At 50.1% G+C, this 25,542-nt stretch overlaps 1 protein-coding gene across 6 annotated transcripts in view; it reads left to right on the top strand.

Annotated features, from left to right (window-relative positions):
• The window catches only part of ITGA8 (integrin subunit alpha 8), a 226,065-nt gene that overhangs the window by 174,381 nt on the left and 26,142 nt on the right, over positions 1 to 25,542 (top strand). For 5 of the 6 annotated variants that reach the window (XR_005217174.1, XR_005217173.1, XM_037837633.1 and 2 more), the window contains 3 exons: positions 1,611 to 1,769; positions 15,584 to 15,712; positions 24,475 to 24,588. Coding sequence is in view for 4 of the 6 variants with exons in the window: in XM_037837633.1 (XP_037693561.1) it covers positions 1,611 to 1,769; positions 15,584 to 15,712; positions 24,475 to 24,588 (402 nt within the window). In the remaining 2 variants the exon portion in view is untranslated. Of the gene's footprint in view, positions 1 to 1,610; positions 1,770 to 2,175; positions 2,965 to 15,583; positions 15,713 to 24,474; positions 24,589 to 25,542 lie in introns of those variants that run through there. The other variant, XM_037837634.1, reaches the window with a different exon arrangement.

Here is a 25,542-nt window from a genome sequence, read left to right as displayed (position 1 = left end):
TGGAGAGGACTTTGAATCCCAGGGTCGGCTTTTAATCCCAGGGTCGTGGGTTCGGGCCCCACGTTGGGCGCCAGTTGCGGTCGCAGTTGATTCGTCTGGGGGGGGGGGGTGGCGGCCGGTCGCTAAATCCTAGGCTCTCAGGATTGCTCGGAGGGTACCGGCGGCGGGGGCTCTTTCCCGGAGGCGAGGGCGAGGCGGGGGACTTGGCCAGGTCCCCGGCGGAGGCGTGCAAAGTATGGAGGGCGGCGAGAAAGGAACAGGCGGGACACGTTTCTTTTTAGGGTGATGAAACCAAGAGAGTTTATTAGGGGAGAGTACAAGCTTATAACGGGCGGTCTAGAGGGCGGGGTAGCTGTAGAGGTTAAAGGCTTGGATTGGTTCTGAGAGGGCGCGGAGGTTGGTTGTTGGGTGTTGCACAATGATTGGTGCATGCGCACTGGCAGTAGGGGACGTTGCATTGTAACGGAGGGGTTGAGTGGTTAGACGAGGGAGGCGGTCTTACCCGGCAAGCTTCCTCCAACGGTTGGTTTTGGGTGAGGAATTGGGGCCTGCCTCCGGCCTCACCTTCTCAGGCCCGGGGGGCTGTGGAGGGCGCTGTCACCCGTACCCACTACCCTCCCCAGGGGTGGATCCGGTCCCCCGGCCCAGGCCCGCCAGGTTGAAGCACGTAATCAGTATCCCGCAGAAAAGAAATGCTCTGTTGGTTTCTGCTTAAGAATAGTGACACTTTAAAGTTTGGAACGTATTCAAACTTGTCATCCTCAGGACAGCCCTGCCTCTAAATCTTAGCACCAGTGGATCTTAAAAGTTTACGGTAATTATCAGTAATGCCACAAGAGATCATCAAATGTTTCTGACATGGTAAATCTTGTAGCTCAAAATATACTATATCAGCAGATATCACACTGCTTTGGTAATGTAAATGAAATAGGTCACCTAAATAAGCAGAAACAGTTACATTGTTTTAATGATCATTCTAACTACAAAACTGTGAAAAAAGACAAGTGTCATGCTAACTTTTAAACGAAGTTTTAAAAACATGATAAATGTAAATGTACTGTTTTCTCGCAAGCTGCTTTGTGTCCTCCAAGTACAGACTTCATGCATTAAAAATGCTCATCAACTTGTGCAAGGTGGCCTTTCCTTCCTTGAGCTTCGCCGATTAAAACAGAAGGAGCTCTGCTTTCAGAGGTGCACCTGTGAGCTGTGGCGGGCGGCCGTCCTTGCACCTGTGGATGGCTGTTCTCTCACAAATGAGAGAGTGTCGCATGTGGTTGTGACCAACAAGTCAGCAGTCAGGAAGCAGAGACAGGTTCCCATGCAAGGAAGGAATCACTGGGGTTTGACTGAATGCAAGTAGAACTGCATCTCTAGGTTTAAAATGAAGCTAATGCAGCTTTGAGGTCTCCTGGCCACCGACCGGCGTGGGGCACGTGTGCTGTGCCTTCGCTCCGGCATCTGACAGTGGAAGAGCCTCCCTCCAAGCCTCGAGCTGCTCCCCCGTAGCCATCCTCCCCAGCCCTCCTCCGGGGGATTTCCTTCTGGGGGTGAGACTGCCGCACGCTCCCCTCCGGCCCCGTGAGGCCTCACCACCTGCCCCTTGCTTGCAGATGCACAACGCTGGGCCCAGCGCCATCGGTGACACCCGCCTGGAGGTGGGCTGGCCGCTGTCTTCCCGGGACGAGTTTCTCCTCTACGTTTTCCATATTCAAACCCTGGGACCTCTGCGGTGTCAAACGAGCCCTGATATCAACCCCCAGGATATAAAGGTAGGAGTCTGGTCCAGCCAGCGGCTTTTTTTTTTTTTTTTTTTTTTTCTTTGGTAAGAAAAAAATTAAAACAGTGGCTTTTAAGAAGCTAAGTAATTATAAAAATTAATTACTTCATTGAGAATTGATCACATTTTTTCTTTTCTTAGTATTACAGTTAAAATGCCAAACCTAATTTAAAATATCACTCTTAGAAAATTTAAGTTCCTCTTAGTTTTATTGCTCATGATAAAAAGCTAAATGTTAGAGGTGAGCTGTTAAATTTAGCCCATTTCAATATGTAGTTATTCTATATGGTTTGCTTAGTTGTACAACCAAACCAAAATAATACATAAACATGTTCAATTTTGGAGAATCAGTACAAGATGCTATTTTTAAGTCTTTTTGGCATATTACAAAAATACATGAGGACCTTTGCCAAAACGGCCTCTTCCGGCTGTTGCCAGCAGCACGTGGTGTGGTGTCCTGGGAATGCCAAGACCGGACTGGAGCCCCATTCTCAGAGGAGAGCACAGAGTGCTGCCCCCAGCTCCTACGGGCATCAGATCACTGGGGCAGAGTCAGATTCTGGGGCTGAGGGGGAGTGAGACCCTGCCCTCCACCAGCACCCCCACCCCACGTCCACGCAGCGGGTCTGCAGCCTCACTGGGATAGACAAGGGGCTCACGTGTCCACAGCTGATCCCATTCAGGTTAGGGTCCAGACATGGCTTAGGCCCCTTCTGTGAAGGAAAGAAATGAATTAGCATACGCCCTTGAAGATGTCACAGAAGCCCTTGACCAGATGTTCTCATAAAGGACTTGTTCATGTGAGAGCACATCCCCCTGGGACCTGCAGGGCCCGTGCATGAAACCCAGCTGGAGCGCGGCCCCCACTCAGCCGGGACCCCAGACCACCATCCTTCAAAAGACCTTCTTTTCCAACACAGCGTGACTCCTAGCTGAAAAGAGGAAAACTCAAAGGGGAGCTCAATATTAAAGGATTTATAGGGCCACAGGCCTCCTTTATGGAAAAATAATAAATAAGGCCACATTTATTATGCAAAATTATGTAAAGTATTTCCTCTCTGGATTTTCTGTCCATTTCCTCTTTCTTTGCTCTTCATTGAGATGATTTTAATGCCTTCAAGAGCAGTAACATTATAAAATAGCATCTTTAAATATTAATGTATAACATTGAAGTGATTAATGTTCATCCTGCCCTGCATTTAACCTAGTCACATTATAGTCATAGATTTTTAATCTAAATTGTCAGCAGCTCATGATTTCGCAGAAGGCATTCAGCTTTCTCTGAGTGTGATGTTTACTCTATATCTGACACTGTTTACGTATGTGTGTATGTTATGTAACTTGTTTAATGTGTGCCTCCTTGGTTGGGCTTCTTTTTTTCTTTGTTGCCATTTAACCACCAATTTAACAGCAGGAAAAGTACCAATAGATAACTTGCCTTAAATGCTCACAGATTCCTGCAAACCAATTGGTAAGATATACTAGCCACCTGGTCTTCTCTGCTACCTACTTATTCTTTAAGATATAGACATTGATTAAAAATCTGAGACTAGCACTTTTTTAAAATGTAACTTTATGCCTATTTTATAAAATTCTCAATCTGTGGACAGTTGTAAGAATACTTGAGTACAATATGAATTAATACCTCCCTAAAAGTACTAATCCTAAGATTATTTTTTATTCTGAAACTGTGAAAGCGTTGAGATGTTATTATTTCAGGTTCTTGAAATATGTTTACCTATATTTAGTAAGTGTGGCCCAGAGAGTCTAAAAAAGCTTTTTTCAATGAATAATTTTAAAAAAGATAATCAGCATATTTTACATCAATGACTATAGACAATTTAGAGTACCTGAAAATTATTTTCCTCTTAAAATATTAAATGACTGTTAATTTATTTAGCAATTAATTTCTTCCTAGATACTGCAAAGACAGGCTTAATCTAATCTTTGTCTATTCTGTGTGTGAAATATGAATTGGAAATTAATGAAAAACAAATAATTTATTATTAATATTATTTGTTTACCTTCAACAGAATTGGCCTGAAAACGTTTAAATTTTAGTATCAATTTCAGATTCTTTCACAAGAAATTGGAGTGTCTGTAGTCTTATTTTTACTAAGAAGCAGAAAGAGGATGGGTTTAGTAAAAAGAACAGGAAGGCAGAAATGTGTGTAGGCAAGAGGTAAATTCCAGTCTTAAATCTTACCCAGTGAGTGGACTAAGGTGAGATCTGTACTGTTTGGGTTTGCAGTTTCTTTATCAGCGGGTGAGAAGAGGCCAGTGCCTTTAAGGGACCTACATCTTGAGCAGTTCACTTTCTGCAAGTTGTCCCACCTTTCCCGGGATGCCCACACCCAGCGCAGACCTGGTCTCTGGGGGTTGTGCGTTCCCAACACCTTTTCCCTTCATTTCCTGTTGGCAAATCCCTTTCTCTCAGGTCCTTACACGCTTTTCAGTCGGCTTCTCCCTCCTCTGTACATTCGCAGTTTTGCCCACTTGCCACTGAAAATATCTCTGTCCCTCATTGCTCTGACACTCCCACACGTTTCTAAGGAAATTTGCTGAGGAAAGAGAAAGTGTCCAGATTTCCTCAGTTCATTTCCTGGGCCCTCCACGCACAGGAGCCACGGCCCCACTCCCAAGCCTTTGTAGTTCCCCAGAATCTTCACAAGGTTCTCCTAATTAAGCCTATCTTCAGCTAATTGCTGGTGTTTAAATGATGCGTTTTCCCTGACATCGGTCAGCGCCTGGTTGCAAGTACTCGGCTTCACAGCGTTAGCCCCGCGGGGACCGGGGAGGACGCTGTCCCCAGTGAGAAACGCAGTCCCGAAGCGCGCGTCGGTGCCTCCCGGTGCCTCCAGACGTGGTCATCACGGAAGCGCCAGCATCCGCAGAGGCGGAGGGGGTTTCCCGGCCGCGACCGCGCAGCGCCCCGGGCCCCCCAGCTGCCTGGTGGCCCCACCGAGCGCGCTGTGCGTCTGCTTCGGGGACAGCGCAGTTCTCAGGCGTCCAGGGGCCCACACTGGGGGAGGGCGCCCACGCCGCCGGCCGGAGCCAGCCTCTCTCCAGCCCACGGCCCCCTGGCCCCGCCCCGACCCCGTGAGCGCAGGTGGGAGCTGCAGGTGCGTCTCCAGGAAAGCAGCGCGGCCGGGGGCGGAGGAGACCTTGGCACCCGCTGACGAGGGTCTGGGGTGCGGGCACCGGGGCTCAGCCCCCCTCGGCACTCGCGCCCCCCGTTTCCGGTCCCTCCTGAGGGTTCGCCGTTCCTCAAGGTCACAGATCTGCGGTGAAGGACGCGCCTCGGAGGTGTCGCCTTCAGCCCTTCACGTTCTGTCCTCGGAAGCATTCCAAGACTCAGCCGTTTGCGCGCTTAGACAAATCCACAAAACTAATGTGTTCCAGATCCTTCTTGGAATACAATTTTAGAGTCAAGTAAAGTATTTCTCAGCTATCTTCAACGCAGTAAAATGCTGATTGCAAACTACCAGTTTTTGTGTTTGGGTGGGCTTTATCCCGGGGTTTGGAGAGTAATTCAAACAGGCTGCGACCTCTAGGTAAGATGAGGTTTGAACAAGTTAAACCGTATTATGGTGCTGCAACTTCATAAAGAGTGAAGAATTGTTAAAAATTGGAAGACTTTGCAATCAGCAGCCACGGATGAGACGCTGAGGGGCTACGGCGTGTGAGGCTGGGCGGGGGAGAGGGTCAGAATCTAGAACCTTCAAGTCAACTGGCTCAGAGATCACAGGACAGAAGAATCCTGAGGCAAACTGGTCTGAAAGGGTCTGTAGTAGGACAAGCTTACAAGAGAGAAAGCCAGTGTGGTTAAAGAATAGTCTCTGGAATCACGCAGAGCAGGGGGCTGCCACTGAGAACTCGGCTCTTGAACAAAATCAGTCCCACAGGAAGTCCAAATTATAGCCAGACAGCTCATCAAGGGCCAGGGCCCTGCAGAGTTGTTTAAAATCAGTGGCCACACAGACAGTGGCTTGGCTGGGCAGATTTACATAGGTTTTTTTGTCTCACCATTAAGAATATTTTCTTCCTTCCTAACTCACTCCATTTGTTGTTCTCATTAATTCAGAAAGCAGAGGCACTTGTGACTTCCGGGAACAGCAGCTGCCAGGGCTTGCTGTCATTCTCCATCTTTACAAGTGTGAACATGCATGCACACACACACCCACTCATGGCCACACATGCATGCACACTCATGCCTACCCATGCACACTCATGCCCACCCATGTGTGCACAAGCACATCCATGCATGCAAGCCACCCACACATGCACACTCACACCCATGCATTCACAGTCACCTGCACATGTACACTCACACATGAACACTCGAGCCCACATGCACACTCATGCCCACATAAACACACCAACACATGCACCCCCACACATGCACATGCATGCACACCCACCCACACACCTACATGCACACTCATGCCCCCACATGCACACTTGCACCCCACACACACACCCATGCACCCATGCATGCACACTCACACCCACACATGCACGTGCATGCATGCACTCTTGGGTCCACAAATGCACACTCATCCCCACATGCACACATGGGACACTTGCACACACACCCATGCATCCATTCATGCACACTCATGCACATGCAGACACATGCCCACACGCACATACACAAGCACACACATGCATACACTCACACAACACTTAAAACTCGAGACCCAGAAGAAGATTGTTCAGTATATCTTTTGAGATACTGCAATTTCTTTTTGTTCTTTTCAGAGTTATTCTGAGGATCCTGAACAAGTGGAAGCACGAGTCACCTCATTCTGAGGTGTTGTCCGATGTCTTTGGCTAACCTCTTAACACTCAAGCTTCTCCTGCAAACTCCTAAAGATAAACCTGGCTGCTCATTGCTTCAGAAAGTCAGATCAGAAAATTAATGCCCAAGGCCAATTTTTTCCTCTCCATTTGTGATGCTTTGGTGACAACTGCTGCTTGCTCCCCAATTTGTCCTCTCCCTCTGGCTGTATGTACCCTCACTCCCTCTCTCTGTCTCCCTCTTTCTCTTTGTGTCTCTCTCTCCCTTTTGCCATTTCTTTCTTGTGTCTGTGTCTGTCTGTCTTTCTCTTTTAGAATGCTCCCTCTGACAGAGGAATTTCATCCACCTCTTTCAGCAGTGTCTGCAGTTCCAGTCCTCAGCTAGAGGGAGAAAATACCCACTGGGGCCATTTTCTTTTTTGCCTTATCTTCTTGTCAAGATGTTCTTTAGGTTCTCTTATGAACACTTTAAAATGTAAAAACACCATGTCCAAATACATAGAAAAGCTTCAGAATCACCAGTGGGGTGAATGGATTCTTCTAGCTATGCTTTGCATGATCTTTCCAGAAGGTTAAAAAAAAAAGTGAGGTTTTTTTCTCCCCACAAATCCTTAACACTTAAGTCTTAAGGAAAATTATACAGTAGACTGAGCCCCTGTGCTCTCTCCACATAAAGTTGATTATAGACAGAGAGACATGAGAGCATCCACAGCCTCTGGCTGCTGAGAATTCTTGAAATTCAAAGACAGATTACAAATGAGAAAGGATAGTATGTGTCGCTCTGCTTTAATCTGAGTTCTCCCAGTCTATTTCTTCAGAAATTGCATTCCCAACTGCACTGCACATTCCAGCTACATAATATCCTTTTAATCCATAAATTTAAACCTATGCTGGAGAATAGCTAGAATAGAAAACTCCTGGTGGAGTCCAATTCTGAGTAGCAGCTGGGGACAGAAACATTTATTCACAGTTATTTTCTTGCTGCAGAAAGACAATTTTCATATTTGTTCTGAAGAAGATACTTCAGTGTTTCCCCTCAGATTCTCATAATACTCAGCAAATTCTACTGGAAACGGAACGCCTGCTATCACCACGGAGAGGAGCCTCCTTCACTGCCAGTGTCTTCAGGTTGTGGGAAGCGTGGCTGTGGGCTCACGACCAACCGTGAAAGCGGCTCCAAAGCTCACCTGGGGAACAGGCTAACTCTTATTTACATTGCTTGGATGATTTCTTTCTTGCTATTTTTCTTCATTGAAATACTTTTGGAACGCTATCTGAGAAAACTGGTTGGCAATCATTTAAAGACCTTTTGGCTATGGAGCTCCAGGGTGACCGGCCTCCCTCTGCTTTAAAGCTCCCCAGAAAGAAGCAGGGGCTGCCGGCCGTGCCCTCGGTGCCACCCTTCTTGAGCTCCCGACAAGCCCTGGGTTTCAGGACTGGACTCTCGTACACGCTGGTGAAGACGGAATCTCAGGGCCACCCCTCCTAGGACTTGCTCTTCATTTGTACACGAACTCATCCGGTGCCACCACACGGGAGTGAGTTTTCTCAGCTTCGGGCTGATACATTACCACTGCCAGTGGTGGTGGGGGCTGCAGCCCTGGGGATACACTCGGCCCCGCACCCTTCCCAGCACCTCCTCCTGTAGCTGGTCAAGTACAGGTCTAATCTCTTAGAGTCTCAGAGACCTTAAAAATAGAGGAAATTACCCTTGCTAAATGTCACAGCAAAATCTACACACACACACACACACAAGCACACACAGAAAATGTGGAAGATTGCAATGATGATTTCCACAATTCTGCATTTTCTAGGCTCACTTTCCCCCAGGCCGCAAGGGCTCTGGGCTGGCACCCTCCTCGTCTCCTGCAGCCCTGTCTTGGCTGACACCCCTGGGCACGGCCCCTTCTCTGCGCCTCTGTGGCACGTGACGTGCTTGGTCACACCTGTGGCCCACACTCTCTGGGAGTTCTCCTCCATGTGACCTCCTCACTGGGTCTTCTTTCTCTCCCTGTTTGCTCGTGCTCCTGGGCATGTGGCCTTCCTTCTGTGCCCCCCTGGGCCCCACAGGCGAGGCGGGGAGAGCAGCTCCACTGCGCAGAGCAGCCTGCCAGGGGCTCTGGCGGGAGGCGAGTGGGTGGCGGGCGGCGGCCGGACCCTTCCCCCTGTGCGCCGGGGGTCGCTCTGGATCCGTGGGACACGCTGAGAACGTCCTTCACCTTCTGGGGTGTGTCCTACATCTGCCATGTAGGATTTTTCTGTTTGTTCCACAGAGATGAACACTCTATTTTGTTTCTGGGATGATAAAGAGAAACTGTAAAAGAATATGCTTCTCAGCAGGGAGAAAATTAGGTTTTTATATTCAGTCCGTCTAAATTTAATCCTTAGGAACTGTGATTGAAATAAAGAATGGTAACAGGATATTAGGCATGGTTTATTGGAACTCTCAAAATGTTTATTCAGCCATCAGATGTAGCCAGCATGGAGCCTAGATAACATCGTATGTTCCAGAACACTTGCAAACAAACTGGGGACCTGGTGTTCCTGTAGCGCACAGACGCAGCTCTCCCCTGGGTGCCGTGCTCACCCGGACCCTCGGCTCTCCCCAGGCCAGAGCCCCCTTTGCTTCCTCCTCGGGATCCATCTCCCCACGTAAAGGGTTCCTCAGTTTACTCACCCCCAGTGTATAATGAGGGAACGACGCATCACCCCTGCTCCACGTTCCGTCCCTTCTCAGGGAAATGACTTCTGCTGAAAGCTTCCCAGGAAGATACCGCCTGCCCCAGGAATTCCGGCCATCAGCGTGAGGGCTGGCTCCTCGTTTTGCCATGTGATGAACTGCTAGGAAATCAGAAAATTGCGGTGCGCTCCTGGGAATCATACTCAGTTGTGAAAAAACAAGTTGCCTGCGGGACACTGATTACGTGCTTTGACTTGGCGGGCCTGGGCTGGGGGACCTGATCAGCCCCTGGGGAGGGTGGTGGGCACGGGCGACAGCGCCCTCCACAGCCCCCCAGGCCTGGGAAAGTGGAGCCGGAGGCAGGCCCCATTTCCTCACCCAAAATACCACCGTAGGGGAGGCTTGCCGGAGGGAACCGCCTTTTCCCCACCCCCGTATCTTGCCCCTGACACTCCCCATTGCCAGAGCAACTCCCCCACCGTCAGTGCGCATGCGCAGTTACCAAAACTACTCCCGCCCCTTGTCTATCAACCTCCGCGCCCTCTCTGAACCAATCCAAGCCTTCGACCTCTACAGCTACCCCGCCCTCTAATCGCCCAATATAAGCTTGTGCTCTCGCCAAATAAAGCTCTCTCTTGGTTTCATCATCCCTAAAAGAACCGTGTCCTGCCTGTTCCTTCTCGCCGCCCTCCACACCTTGCACGCCCCCCCGCCGGGGACCTGGCCAAGCCCCCCGCCTCGCCTTCGCCTTCGGGAAAGAGCCCCCGCCGCCGGTACCTTCAGAGGAAGCCTGGGAGCCTAGGAATTAGCTACCGGCCGCCACCCCCCCCCCCAGACGAATCAACTGCGACCGCAACTGGCGCCCAACGTGGGGCTTCTGCAATTCGACGTCCTCTCCACGCAGCGGTCCCGTGAAGCCACCCGCTCGCCCGGACGCCTCTCCAGCTCCCCTTCTCCTCGCCTGCAAGGTAAGGGCCGCCTCTCCCTCGCCGCTCCCGGAGCCGCTTCTCCCTCGCCGCTCCGCGTTAGGAGCCGCCTCTCCCTCGCCGCTCCGCGTTAGGGGCCGCCTCTCCCTCGCCGCTCCGCGTTAGGTGCCGCCTCTCCCTCGCTGCTCCGGAGCCGCTCCTCCCTTCCCCAATTATCCCGGCTGCCTCTCCTTCTTTTCTTCTATGACCCCCATTCTTCCTAACGCTCTCCCTCTTCCCCTCCATTACTTTGCTGTCCTCCTTTGTGTCTTTCTCTCTTTGTTTGGCGCCCTGTGCCTCTTTGCAACCGCCCCCCCCGGACTGCTCCAAAATGGCGAACTTCCTCCTTCTTCTTCTACTGAGGGGAGGAAGTGCTCTAGTGATGACGTCAGCCCTAAGCCGGGCCGGAAACCGCATGCGCTTTACCCCGCCCTTTCACAGGGCGGAGCTAGTCCGCCATCTTATGCCTTAGGCCCTGCCCTTTCACAGGGCGGAGCTAGTCCGCCATCTTATGCCTTAGGCCCCGCCCTTTCACAGGGTGGAGCTAGTCCGCCATCTTGTGTCTTAGCCACGCCCACCACGCCGCCATCTTGCGACGCTTGGGGCCTCCCACTTCCGCCTCCCCCTTTGACAAGCTCCCCCTTGGAGCCGCTACCGGCAGTTGCCGCTACTCCTCCCACCCTGCCGACTAACAACCCCTGGCTGCCTTCTACACCTCAAGGCAACCCTTAGAACAGCGCTGCCCCTACCCCCACTCCCGTGCCAGGCCCTCTGCTTTGGGTACACCCTGCTAAAAGCCGGCTTAGGAAAATTTGCCCCGCAGTGCGGCTCTGAATCAGCCTAGCTTCAGATCTAGTCACCCTGGCTGTTCATGTATTCGGAGAGCCGCCAGAAAAAATTGTTTGGCCCCTAGACACAGGCCAAACCCGCCTGCTTATACGTGACAACCCGGACATGCAAATCCTCTTGGAAGGATTTCAGGGGGAATTCAGCTGCCATTATCCTAGCCATCGACTGTTACAGGGGCTCGCCAAGCTTCCCTTCCGCAGCCCCTTCCATCCTTTCCCCACCTCTGCACCCATCCCGGGTGCCACTACCGTCTTCACTGACGCCTCCAAAACCCGTTTTGCCTTCCTCTCTTATTCTCAGGACCACCCGGAACCCCGCCTATTCAGTTATGTCAACCTTCATTCAGTTCAAGTGGGGGAAATTCTGGCGGTGTCATACGCGCTAAACGCCCACTGCAACCACCCAGTAAACATTTTCACAGACAGCCTCTACACGTATCAGGTCTGCCGAGTCCTCGCGTTTTCCACCTTTTTCCCGGGAGACTCGGCCATTGATAAAGCACTTTCTAACCTCAGAAGCATCCTGGAGCATCGACAGGATCCTTGGTTCATTAGCCACATTCGTAGTCATTCAGGCCTTCCGGGGCCCCTGGCTAATGGCAATAGTATAGTAGATCAAGCGGTCTCAGCTCAGAATACCCAAGCTATGCTAACCCACACGGCAGCCCCTCTGGGGGATGCTGTTAACCAGGCCAAGTTATTGCATTCCAGGTTTCACTTTTCGGCTACGTCGTTACATCATCTATGTGGCCTCCCCCTAGACACCTGTAAACATCTTGTCCGCAATTGTGCAACTTGTGCGCCCTTTGCGCCGCTTGGCCCCCTGCAACCTCAGGGAGTCAACCCACGAGGCCTAAAGCCCAATTCTAGATGGCAAATGGACGTCACTCACGTTCCGTCCTTTGGACGCCTCAAATATGTGCATGTAATAATTGACACCTTCTCGGCCATGTGTTATGCAGTCCCCCTTGCCGGGGAAACGGCAAAACACTGTATCAAGGCCCTAAGACAAGGAATTCTCTTCATGGGAGTTCCCTGGGACCTAAAAACAGACAATGGGCCTGCCTATCGCAGTGCCTCCTTTGCAGCCTTTCTTCAGTTATATAACATTACCCATCATTTCGGCATCCCCTATAATCCACAGGGGCAAGCCATTGTGGAAGCAGTCCATCGCCGCTTAAAAACACAAATAGAAAAAGAAAGGGCAATGCTCCCCCAGGCGACTCCAGGGGACCTTATCATAGCAGCCCTTATTCACCTTAATTTACTCACATTCAATAAGGAAGGGCTTTCGCCCCTACATAAACATTGGGGGCCCTCATACAGGCCTACCCAGGCCCCGATGGTTTACTGGAAGGACCCAGAGAATAATGCCTGGAAGGGTCCCTCCCCACTCCTCGCCCAGGGGCGCGGGTTTGCTTGTGTTTTCCCAGATGATGCAGCACAACCAATCTGGATCCCAGGAAGGGCAATCCGGCCCGCCACCAGCAACCACGCGTCTAACGAGACGAGAACGCCGTCGTCTCCGCAGCCTGGTGCACCAGATGACAACAGTACACCTGAGCCTGAACCCCAGCCCGAGTGAGACCCCAGAGAATATAGAGATCAGAGAAATTATACGCCTCTATAGGCAGGCAAAAGCCAGCCCCCTACACCTCCACAACCCTCACCCTAGTATTGCTTCCCTTCTTACGATCATGTTGGCTCTCGCCTCTTCTGCCCGGGCCATCTCTCAGCCCCACTCCCCCCACCAACCTTGGAAATGGACCTTGGCACGATGGGAAGATTCCACAGTTATACAAACCCAAGTTACAGCAGGGCGACCTTCTTTTCTTGTCAACGCAACTGATTTATTTCCCACTCCTTTAGTACGCCCCACTGGTTGGAATCAAGCCCAATATTACATGTGCCCATCCTCAAACTCTGGAAAACCTTACTGTAATACTCCCAACCAATATTACTGTGCATATTGGGGATGTGAAACATTAGCCACTTATTGGAAGCCTTACGCCACTGATCTTTACCTAACTCTAAAATGGGCTCCCCTGAACTGCAAGCCTCCTGAAGAACCCATTACCTGGGGTATCTATGGAGGTTATCACCACACTGCACCTACAGGTGACTGCTCACATTTAAATCTCACTGTGCAGCTCCCTGCTGATCCCTCTTGGCTCCTCGGTCGAACTTGGGGCTTTCGGATTTACATAAAAGGGACCGACCCGGGTTCCCTTATATTAATAAAAAAGGAGGCTGTATTAAAAAACCCCTCTGCCATTGGTCCTAATAAAGTCATTAACCCTCTTAGTCCACAGCCCTCCAGCCGCACTTCAAGTACAAGCAGCGCATCCGGAAACCGCACCTCAGCTACAAACAGCGCATCGCCAACACCACCACCCCAACCTTTCCTACCCCCCTCTCGTTACTCCTCTCCCCTCCTCGACCTTATCCAAGCGGCCTTCACCTCAGTGAATTCCTCCAACCCCAATCTTACCTCCTCTTGTTGGCTTTGCCTCTCCACTTCCTCCCCCCTGTATGAGCCGGTCGCCTCCAACCTCTCTTTTTCAGAAAACACAGAGGACAGCCCTTCGGAATGCAATTGGAATACCTCTGCCGTCCCCTTAACCTTTCATTCAGTCTCCTTTACAGGAAAGTGCATCCGCCCTCGCTCGAGTAGCTCTCCCAGCCTCACAGCTTGTGCCAACTACTCCTCTCCCAGCAGCTCTGCCAAGTTTCTTATTCCCCACAACTCCTCCCAATGGCTCTGCTCCTCTACAGGACTTACCCCCTGCCTTAATGTACAAACCCTCAATACAACTCATGAAACTTGCCTCTTGATTGTCCTCGTCCCTAGGGTCCTATACCACAGTGAGGAAGACTTCTTCCTCCGCCTGGAAACAACTGCAGCTCCTGCCCCACTGCAAAAGCGAGAGCCCATCACCGTTCTCACGATTGCCTCCCTCCTAGGTCTTGCAGGCGCTGGCACCGGAATCGCTGCATTAGCCAGTCAAAGCTCCGCCCTAACTCACCTTCGGGCGGCTGTTGATGAGGACATTCGTCACCTACAAGACGCTATTTCCCATCTTAAAAATTCTGTCAATTCCCTCTCTGAGGTAGTGCTCCAAAACCGCCGAGGTCTCGACCTTCTCCTCCTCAAAGAAGGCGGCCTCTGCGCCGCCCTAGGAGAAGAGTGTTGTGTTTATGCCAATTCCACAGGTCTCGCCGAAGACAGCCTAAAAAAGGTTCGAGAGGGACTGGAGCAACGTAGAAGAGACCGTGAAGCCACCAGCTATTGGTCCCACATCTTTACTCCCCTCCTTCCTTACCTTCTTCCTCTCCTCGGCCCCCTACTAATGATTATTCTAGCTCTCACTTTAGGACCCTGCATTATCCGCAGAATTGTCCAGCTTGTAAGGAAACAAACGGATGCTATTTTTTCCTCGTTCGTGCAAGTCCAGTACCAGCGACTCGCCACCTCTAACGCTCCCTACTCCGAGAGAGCAACCAACCCTCCGCAACCTCACCGCCACCGGTCAACCCGCCGACCGCGAGGCCCTCCTCGATCGCCTGGACATCACACCAACCTCGAGCTCCAGTTTATCTGAACCTCCAACTTTAAACCTCCCATCCTCGTCCATCCCGCAAGCAACAAGGCTCCTGTCGAGCACCCGGGTGCCACACCAACGCTGAGCTCCAGCCTTGCTGAGCTACCGTCAACCCTTTTTCCCCTCCCCAACCTTCCCCTTCCCTCATCCCTTAGCGGACCTCTCCGGTAAGCTTCTTCCTTTAATTTGAAAAGAAGGGGGAAATGCGGGACACTGATTACGTGCTTTGACTTGGCGGGCCTGGGCTGGGGGACCTGATCAGCCCCTGGGGAGGGTGGTGGGCACGGGCGACAGCGCCCTCCACAGCCCCCCAGGCCTGGGAAAGTGGAGCCGGAGGCAGGCCCCATTTCCTCACCCAAAATACCACCGTAGGGGAGGCTTGCCGGAGGGAACCGCCTTTTCCCCACCCCCGTATCTTGCCCCTGACACTCCCCATTGCCAGAGCAACTCCCCCACCGTCAGTGCGCATGCGCAGTTACCAAAACTACTCCCGCCCCTTGTCTATCAACCTCCGCGCCCTCTCTGAACCAATCCAAGCCTTCGACCTCTACAGCTACCCCGCCCTCTAATCGCCCAATATAAGCTTGTGCTCTCGCCAAATAAAGCTCTCTCTTGGTTTCATCATCCCTAAAAGAACCGTGTCCTGCCTGTTCCTTCTCGCCGCCCTCCACACCTTGCACGCCCCCCCGCCGGGGACCTGGCCAAGCCCCCCGCCTCGCCTTCGCCTTCGGGAAAGAGCCCCCGCCGCCGGTACCTTCAGAGGAAGCCTGGGAGCCTAGGAATTAGCTACCGGCCGCCACCCCCCCCCCCCAGACGAATCAACTGCGACCGCAGTTGCCTAGAGCACAAGGCTGGTGAAAAGGTAACGAAGGCTGGTGTAATTGTGGGGGTCTCCTTCTTTCTGTTTGCAGCCTGCAGCCTCCCCTGAGGACACCCCTGAGCTCAGTGCTTTCCTGCGAAACACCACCATTCCTCACCTGGTCCGGAGGAGGCACGCGCCTGAGCTGGAGCCCCCCAGACAGCGCCCGGCAAGAGTGCTGGTGAGCAGGGAGGGGCGGGGCCGGCAGGTACATGGGGTCCCCCACGCCCAGGTGTGTGCCTGACGTGTTACAGGCAGCGCGTCCCGCGAAGATGAAAGTGAATCTCTGTAAGGGTTATTTGCAACATCGTTTTCCCTCTTGTAACCTGCCCTGGAGGTGCCATCAGAGAAATAACAGTGAACACGTGAGCGGAGCTTCAGTGCTCGTCAGGAACAGCGGGGCTGTGTGGAGCTGCTCGGGGATCCTGAGTGCTGAGGTCTGAAGTGAGTCTGGACAAGGGCTGCCGGCCGCTGGGCCTGTCCCTGAATCCCTGAATCCATGAATCTTCTGTGCTTGTCCAGAAGAGATAAGCGCGGTGTGCTCAGGTGTCCTGGGCCAGAGCCGCCGTGGGGCTGTAGCAGGTTCTGTGCTCCTTCTGGCCTGAGCTTCTGCATTCAGTTTCAATTCTCCCACTCACTCCAGTACTGTTTCTGGGGCTTTACCTTGAGCACATGAACACTGCCCTTCTGCCCTGACCATTTGGAAGAGGCACACAGCAGGGTCAAGGCTCAGCTCTCTGTGCTCGGGGCACACCGTCCAGTGAGGCAGCTGTGAGCCACGATGTCCACAGAACCTGATGTCCACTTCACAGACAGACAGGCAGGGCCAGGCTGGGGGCTCAAGGCCAAGCGGTACTGCCTGCCCCAGTGCCGCAGGCAGAAGAGGAGCCAGAGATGCGGCTCTGTGTTGGAGGCTGAACCAGAGCCCTGAAGACCAGGAAGAGGATGGCGGGGAGACGGTGGAGCAGGAAACCCCGGGAGTCTGTCCCTCCACAAGAACAGCTGCTGAACCAGCAGGAACTGGCTGAACCAGCTCTTTGGAACTCTGGAGTCGAGTGGGACACTGTGCAGCATCTGGGGAAAAGCTGGAGGAAAAGGCTGGTAAATTGCAGTAAATATTGGTGAATTTCACCCCCTGTGCAGTGGCTGGTGCCAGGTGGGCCATGAGGACCGAGGCCTCCAGAACCCGGGGTGAGGGGAGGAGCTGTGATGAGCCACTGGAGACCACCGGGTCTGGCTGCAGTGCCCAGCCCCCCTAAGGCACAAGTGGCAGAAGGTCTTAAAGAGGCAGGCATGCTTTTCTCTTTCCATTCCCTGTGTATGAGCAGAAATAGTTTGGAAAAGTCATAATTAATGGCTCCAGTCCTCAATGAAAAAAAATTAAAAAAACCCATAAACCTCAGAGGAGTGAGAGAATTAGATTTTCAGCGTTATAATGCTCAAAATGTCCAATACTCAACAAGAAATTCCACAACACACACATACACACACACATACACACAACATGTAAGTATGGCTCATGCACATAAAAAACAAAAATTTGCCAGAAACTGTCCCTGAGGAAGTTCATACATTGGGGCTATTAATCAAAGACTTTAAATCAACCATCATAAATGTGTTCAATAAGCTGAAGGAATCCATAAAAAAAGAACTAAAGAAAATTAAGAAAATGTTGTCTGAACAAAAATAAGAGCTAGAAATTATAAAAGGGAATCTAACAGACATTTTGGAGTTGCAAAGTACAATAATTGAAATGAAACCTCATTAGATGGATTCAACAGCAGATTTGATCTGGCAGAAGGAAAGATTAGCAAACTTGAAGACAAGATGAGAGAAATTATCCAGTATGAGGAGCAGAAAGAAAAAAAAATGAAAAATTACAGTCCCTGAGAGAGCTGTGGGACAGCATCGAGCACACCAGCACACACATCTTTGGAGTCCCAGGAGGTAAGAGAGAAGGGGGCAGAAAAACCATTTGAAGAAACAATGGCCAACAACTTCCCAAATCTGATGAAAGATGTGAATATACACATCTAGGAAACGCAAGAAGCTTTTAAGAGTGGTTGACTTAAGCAGTAGGAATTATTGGTTCACAGTTTTGAGGCTAGACTAAATCCAAAATCAAGGTGTCAGCCAAGCAATACTTTCTCCCAGAAGACTGTGGCATTCTGGGCCCGGCTTCCGGCTGTCCTCGGTCCTGGGCTTTTGTCACATGGTGACGTCTTCTCCTTTCTCTTCCTGGTTCCACTGATTTCAGCTGCGTCACTTGATGTCCCACAGCTTCCCTCTCCATCCGACTTTCACTCTGCTTGTAAAGGACTCCAGTGATCCCAGTTAGAGCACACCTGGTTCAGTGGGGCCACACGTGAACTGAAGCATCATCTTGAAAAGATCTTTTTTACACTGGGCCCACACCTACCGGAATGCAGACCAAGACCAAGAACATGTCCAAACTGAAGTGTACAACTCAATTCCCCACAGATAGTTTGCAGTTCTTCAGAAAAGTAAACATAGAATTACCATATGACCCAGAAATTCTGCTTTTAGGTATTAGTTGAAAGAATTGAAAGCAGGTACTTGAACAGAAATCCGTATATCAGTTTTCATTGCAGCATTATTTGCAGTAGCCCAAGTATAATGGAATAATGGATTAAAAATATGGCATGACCATACAATGCAATATTATTCAGCCATAAAAAGAAACAAAATGATGATACATGCTATAGCATGGATGAACCTTGGAGATAACATGTTGAGTGAAATAAGCCAGACACAAAACTATAAATATTGTGTGATTTCTCTTACATTAAATACTTAGGATAAGCAAATTCATCAAGACAGGAAATAGAATAGTGATTGCTAGGGGGCAGGAAAGGAGGAATGGGGAATTATTGGTTAGTGGGTATGGATTCCTGTTTGGGATGAGGAGAATGTTATGGAAATAGAAAGAGGTGAAAGTTACACAATATTGTCAATGTACTTAATGTCACAGAATTGTTCATTTTAAGTGGTTAAAATGATTTTTATGTTGTGTATATTTTAACCGTACACATGCAGAAAAGTTTATTTAAAAAAAGCCAGGAGGACAGAACAAGACTGGTCAGTCCACACTGGCAGGGCCTCGCCTGCCCAGCTGTGTGACGGGCTCACCTTGCTGTGTCTTGCTGAGCAGATGTGGCAACGTTCAGCGGAGCCAGGAGCTCATCCAGCCACCGCTGAGAGCTTCTGGAACCTTCCCCAAGTTGCCTGGGTGCACCCCATCTGCTCTTACTTTTCCCTCAATCCTGATGCTTTTGATACTAAACTTGGTTCTAAGGAAATGACATCTCAAAAGCAACTTCAAATACCACGTCAGTAATGGATGACGGAATTTACCAGCCACCCCACCCACTGAGTTCCAGGCACCCAGGCTGTCAGGGAAGGGTGCAGGGCTGCCTCTGGAAGCACAGTGTGCCGCGGGGGGCTGGGATTGTCCACAGTGCTCACCACGGTGGGAGCAAATCTGTGCACAAGTTCCGGGAAATTCTACCCCTGCTTCTAGCTTTCGTGTGACTAAAAAGAGTGACAAGTTAAACTGTCACGATTTAAAAATCAAAGGTTACCAAGGATTTGCCAAAGATACAGTTTGGAGTGACAGTCTCTGTGAATGTTAAGCAAGTATTTGTCCCATCAACTAAAGCAGAAAATGCCCTGGTAGAAACAGCATTCCCCCCTCCTGGCTGCATGTGTGGATGTGTCCTTGTGTAAGTGGGTGTGTGGTGTGCACGTGGTACCTGTGGGTGAGTGGGGGTGTTGTGCACGTGTGTTCATGCATGTGGGTGTGAGTGTGTGTGTACGGGTGCATGTGTGTTTTGGGGAGGACCAAGAGCTGCTCCTGGGGATTTGTGCCGTGACCCCTGCTTTGTAACCAGTAGCCTGGAGGTGTGAGATCCCAGGACCCAGGCACCTGCCCCTCCTGGGTTCCAACCCAGAGCGCCCCAATCTGAGTCATCGGGCGATGCAGAGACAGCACCTGAGCTTTGAGGAAGACAAATGGGATTGTAAGTGGGAGCTGGAGGGCCCTGAATTGATACCCTTTCTGCTCATACACTCCTGTTCGTGAGTTATCTTATTTTTGAGAAGCAAAAGCAGAGCAAAACATAAAAAGTCCTTTAATCCTAATCACTAATTTCTGTCCAATAAAGTAGGATGGTGCCTTTTTTGATTACGCAAAGTCCTGAGAATCCAGAACTTGTCACCTATCACATAGTTAACCTTTCTTCATACTTACAAGCAAAGATCCATTGAAAGAGAGCATATTGGGGAGAAATAGATGCAACTGTGTCTTGTTGGTAACAGAAGTTTTCAGGAGAGAAAACAAAGACTGACAATTGCCAACTAGTAACAGCAGCACCGAGGGGAAAGCCCTCTGGAAAACCAGCTCGAGCCTGGGGGGGCAACAGCAAGAATCAAATACGTGTTTGCACTTTGCACTTCAGCATATGTCTCCTGAGCGTATTGAGGCACTGGAGGCAATAACTAAAATTCCTTTGAAAATTACGTGCATTTGCTTTTTCCTTTTGTCCTTTCTCATGAAATACATTTGACGAAAGATAATTCTTGACTTTTGAATATCATAGAACCTTACACCTTGCAGATGAGGGCCAAGGCAACCTTTGAGTTCCATATATTACTTTGTTGGCTCATATTTTATTCTCTTTCTCTCTTATTTGTTTAAAAATTGCAAACCCTGTGCCTCCCCCTGTCCTGAAGTCAAAACAACTCTGGACATAGAGTGATTATGCAAAATTTATTCTAAAATCAAAAGCTAAATACGACCTCCTATTGCTTTTGTTTAGTTGAAAACAACTTACTGAATCACAATTCTGATTAGGAATTTCAGAGTACAAAACGCCAATATCCTGTGTTGGGGTCACAGTTTCCTATTTGAATAGGAAAAGCTTGTATCTCTGGCACTAAACTGTAATTCCTCCTCAGCCTGCGAATGTCCTCTCCTCTCTCACCTTAGGCCCCTGCTGCCTTTGTAGTTGCCACCCCTCTCCTCCTGGCAAGCGTGCTCACTTCTCTCCCTGCTCGGCTCACAGGAACCTTACCTCCTGAAGCCTCCCCAGCGTTTGAAACTGTCGGTCAGTTCCTGGAGCCCTCCTGGTTTTCTTTCCAGCCCGTGGCCTGTCTCTTAGAAGTTTCCAGGATTTCTCTTATTTTCTCCTTCCGTGGCCCTGTACCTGCCCACTCCCCTCGGGCCCGCCCTCTGGGAAGTTCCTTGCACGGAGCAGCTCCGGGGGTCGCTTCTCCCACTTTGCCGCATTCTAGACCCCACGGGCTCCCCGTGCCCGTCTTCCCGGGGGTCCCGCAGCCTCCCCAGCCCCAAGTCCAAGACTGTTTCAACTGCCCCCAAAATGAGCTGCTTCTCTCAAATTCCCTGTCTCCCTCCCTACCAGCGCCCGCCCCCCGCATTCCCACGCCAGAGACCTCTCTCGCTCCACCCAGCGTCAAGACCACCGATTTGTCAACATGTTTTTTTTTCTTTTTTGTCCCCATTCCTCACTCCCCATCAGCCAGCTGCAGGGCCGAGCAGGAGAGGACGTGGCGCTGTCCACGGCAGGTCCGGCGGGGTGGAGACATCCTTGCCTGCTCCTCAGGGCATCACAAGGCACCCAGCACAAAACCCACACTTCTTACTGTTTGGGGCCAGATTCCGTAAGAAGGAAGGAGACTTCCTCTTGAAAAGTTACTGCCTACTTCGCAACAATATTGCTATATTCTCTTGGGCAGCACAAATCCTCATGTATTATTAAAAATTCATAAGAAATTGTTGACTTGGGTTGTTTTTATTTTTCCACCATATATATATATTTTTTAATTAGAGAAGTTGTGGGTTTACAGAAAAATCTTGCATGAAATTCAGGATTCCCATACACCACCCCACCACAGACACCTTGCAATGGTGTGGAACATTTGTTAAAATGGTGAGGGCACAGTTTTATAATTGTCCCATTAACCATAGCCCATGGCTTAACTTAGCATTGTCTGTTGTCAGTGTTTTGTGCGTTTGCCCTTTAGATTCTGTAGGAAGTAAAAAGTGGAGTTACAAACCAAAATACCATAACACTGGCATTTATATCTACCCATGTAATTACCCTCACCAGAGATCTATATTTCTTCATGCAGCTTTGATCTGTTGTCTGTTGTCCTTTCCTTTCAACCTGCAGAGCTCCCTTTCGCACCTGCTGTAGGGCCAGTCTGGTGGTGACAAATTCCCTTAGCTTTGTTTATCTAGGAATGTCCTAGTTGCGCTCTCATTCGTGAAAGACAGTTTTGTTGTAGAGTTCTTGGGTGGCAACTTTTTGCTTTCAGCTTTTTAAATATTTCATTCCACTGCCTTCTTGCTGCCATGGTTTATGATGAGAACTCAGCACTTAATCTTGCTGAGGCTCCCTCGTACATGGCACACTTTTGCGGTTTTCATAATTCTTTTTATCTTTGGCACTCGACAGTTTGTAATGTGTCGCAGTGTGAATATATCTGGGTTTATCCTGTTTGGAGTTATTTGAGCATCTTGGATATGTATATTCACATCTTTCATGAAATCTGGGAAGTTTTCAGCCATTATTTCTTGGAATACTCTCTCTTCCCCTTTCCCTCTTTTCCCACAGTGCGTGTATCAGTTCGCTTGGTGGTGTCCCAGAGCGTCCTCAGGCTCTGTTCACTTTTCTTCACTCTTCCTGCTTCTCAGGCTCAATGATTTTGATTTTGTTATCTTCACATTCACTGATCCTTTATTCTGCCAGCTCCAATCTGCTGTTGGACCCTTTAGAGAATTTTAAATTTCTGTTACTAAGGTCTTCAGCTCTGTTTGGTTTCTTTTCATAATTTCCATCACTCTATTGCTATTCTCTTTGCAGTTCATCCTTCATTTTCTTGATTTCATTTAGTTCTTTGCCCATATTTTCCTTTAGCACTTTGAGGACACTTAGGACCGTTTTTAAAGTCTTTGTCCCCAGGTCTGGTCCTTCTCTTTGGTGGTTTCTCATGCTTTAATCTTCTCCTTTGCCTGGGCCATTGCTTCCTGTTTCTTTGTGTATTTTGTCATCTTTTGTTGAAACCTGGACATTCTGGTGTTGTAATGTGTTATCACTGGAATTTAGACTCTGAGGCTTCTGTTCCTTAAGCTTGCATCCAGCTAGTGTTGTGACAGAGCTTTCCTTGAATGCCAGGAGCTAAAAAAATAAAAGAAAAAAGAAAGCACCTTTATGCTTTTCTGTTCCTAGTCTTTGGAGATGGACCTGTGTGAGTGCTCTCCTTCAGAACTTATCCATACGATGAGTTTAGAGAATAGCTTGAGGCCAAAGCGCAGGGGCCTCCCTGGTCCTTTCTGCACTTGTGTCTTATGTTGGGCATGTGGTTTTGCCCTAGGAATGCCTCCATTTACATGGATGTTTATGTCCCCTCTTCCCCAGGAAACAGTTTCCTCAAGGTCTGGGCACTGCTCTGCATGTCCTACAACCTGCAAACCTGTGCCCCAGGCAGCTCGACTTGTCTGCTCTCCCACAGCCTTCTGTGGGAGGCTCTGTGAGCCGCCTTCTACATGCAGGGCAAGTTCTGGGGTGGCGAGTCCCTCAGGCCACCCCCACACAGATTGGGCAAGACATCCATGCTCCCACATGTGCTCCCACATGTGCACAAGGGTTACTCAGCTCCCTCCAGGACTGGGAGCGAGGATCCACCCTGGGTGTGTGGACAAGCTCCACATCAAACTGGGTGGGGGGAAACCAGGGCACCAAGAGGTCCTATGGCTCTTAAGTGGCCTTTTCCTTGATTCGACACATGCCCTGTTTCTGCAGTCCTTAAACTGTTTTATGGGGCTTTGAGAAAGATGTTTCTGCCAGTTCTTGCTGGTTGTTCAAAGCTGCTGTGGGGGATGGAGGCTGGAAGCTTCTCCCTCTGCCATCCTGATTGAGGTGGGAACGACAGCTTGGTTTTTATGGAATTCTGAGGTTCTTCCGGCAGAAGTTTCCTATGGCAGTGTGTCCCTCTGGTTGTTCTGTGGTTCATCAATTTCACAAAAGCACAGTGCCCCAGTCAGCGACTTACAGAGCATCCAGGGACCTGGTTTTCACTGAGCACCTAGAAGGTGCAAGTGCTCAGTGCTGAGATGCAGACGATGAATGAAGCGCAGCCGTGAGGAGGACCTGGGCAGTGGGAGGACAGCGGAAAGTCGTCCTGCGTGAGGGTGGGCAGAAGTGGACACGAGGGGCCCAGCCAGGAAGCGGCTTGAGATGCCAACTGTCGTCACAAGGAAGGCTTTCCAGAAGCATGCAGCTCACATATTACTCGCTCTGACGGATGCAGGAGGGCTCTGCTTCACAGCCAGACGGTGCTGTGGGCAGAGGAGCGTGTCACAGTGCGCCTGCCTGCCCACGGTTCCTAAGTGCAGTTGCTGAGGTGCCGCGGCTCGGGGCCTTCCTCTGTGACATTCTCCAGACGTGCTCGATCCCGGGTCAGCGTGAGGGTCCAGATTGGGTGAGACATCCATGCTCCCACAAGTCCTGAGAAAACAAAGCCGTCCAATTGCTTCCTGCAGAAAGACCATTGCAAGTTCCTCGGAAAAGGGCTTAGATTTTATGCCGTGTATTTTAATGTAGTTTTACTGAGATACGTTCACACACCGTACAATCCATCCGAGGTATATGATCGGGCTCACAGTGTCACCACATAGCTGTGCATTCACCACCATGATGTTGTATTTTATGTTCCATTTTGTCTCTAAACTGCCACTAAAGTTGATGCAATGTTGGTGCAAAGCTGTCTTTTTTTTTTAGTTGTTTCCAAATGCATGTGTTCTCTGTTTAAGTTAGTGACAGTGCTTAGGAAATGGTCTCTGAGGAGATACAGTGTAATTGCCCTGCCCTCCTAACTGCCTGCTGCCCATTGTCTTCACAGAACTGCACGAACGTTGAGTGCTTGCGCATCTCCTGTGTGGTGGGACGACTGGAAGGGGGAGAAAGCGCTGTCCTGAAGGTCAGGTCCAGGCTGTGGGCTCGGACCTTCCTCCAGGTAAGGGGACCCTTGCGGAGTGTGGGGGAGCCCCTTGGGGAGATGTCTGTGGGGGAGCAGACTAAGACCCCTGGCCTCTTCCCCAGCAGGGGACAACGGCTGAAATAGCCTGGGCCCTAAACTGTGCACACAGCAGCCGGTCAGTGAACCCGGCACCTGGGGCCCATGTCGATTAGAGAAAGGATGGGGAATGCAAGCCCGCAATTCACGTTTCATGTTCAGAAAAAGAACAGAAATCCAGTTAGAAGGGACCTGGGTTCTGCTCCGGAATGTTCCTCTGGCCTGGGGAGCCCACGGGGCCTCAGTCTGGCCGCTGTGAACTGCTGGTCCTGCCAGCGCCTTGTGCCGTAGGAGCCGGCACTGTCAGGGTCAATTCCAGACGGGTTCACTGAAAGTGCAGATGTCTCTTTTATATTAGGAAAATGAAATTTTCTTTTTGTAAGGAACTATTCCTTTGGTTCATTGTGCCATAGAAAACAAAATGGTAAAATCCTTTTGAGATTAGTTAATAAATATATAATTTTATATCTCTAGATTTTCTGTTTTCTATGACCTAAAACACTTCCATAGTCTCAAAAATATTGTTTTTAATTTTATTTCTAAACTAAACAGGATGAAAATTAAAGTTTTTTTTTTCTTTTTTGACATTGTTGTACAGCCCTCTTTAGCCTAAGGGCAGTCCTGGCTTCTGGGGCTGGATGGTTCTCTGCGGGGGGGCTGTCCTGAGCATCGTGGGATGTGCAGTGGCCCACGGCCTGTGCCTGCTAGATGCCGGTGTCACCCCAGCCTGCAGGACAACAACCAAAATCATCTCCCAGCACTGCCTAATGCCCTGGGGCAACATCGTGCCCGGTTGATTTTGAGCCAAGAGCGACGCAGTGTGTGGTTCATTTGATTCTTTAGTCGAACGATGATTTATTCCTTTGTTAGCAAACACGCGTGGAGCTGCTGCCG

The sequence above is a fragment of the Choloepus didactylus genome, chromosome 5 (assembly GCF_015220235.1).
Source record: "Choloepus didactylus isolate mChoDid1 chromosome 5, mChoDid1.pri, whole genome shotgun sequence".
NCBI lineage: Eukaryota > Metazoa > Chordata > Mammalia > Pilosa > Megalonychidae > Choloepus > Choloepus didactylus.
Note: the sequence above shows the minus strand (reverse complement) of the source record. Positions and strands in the feature narration are given on the sequence as shown.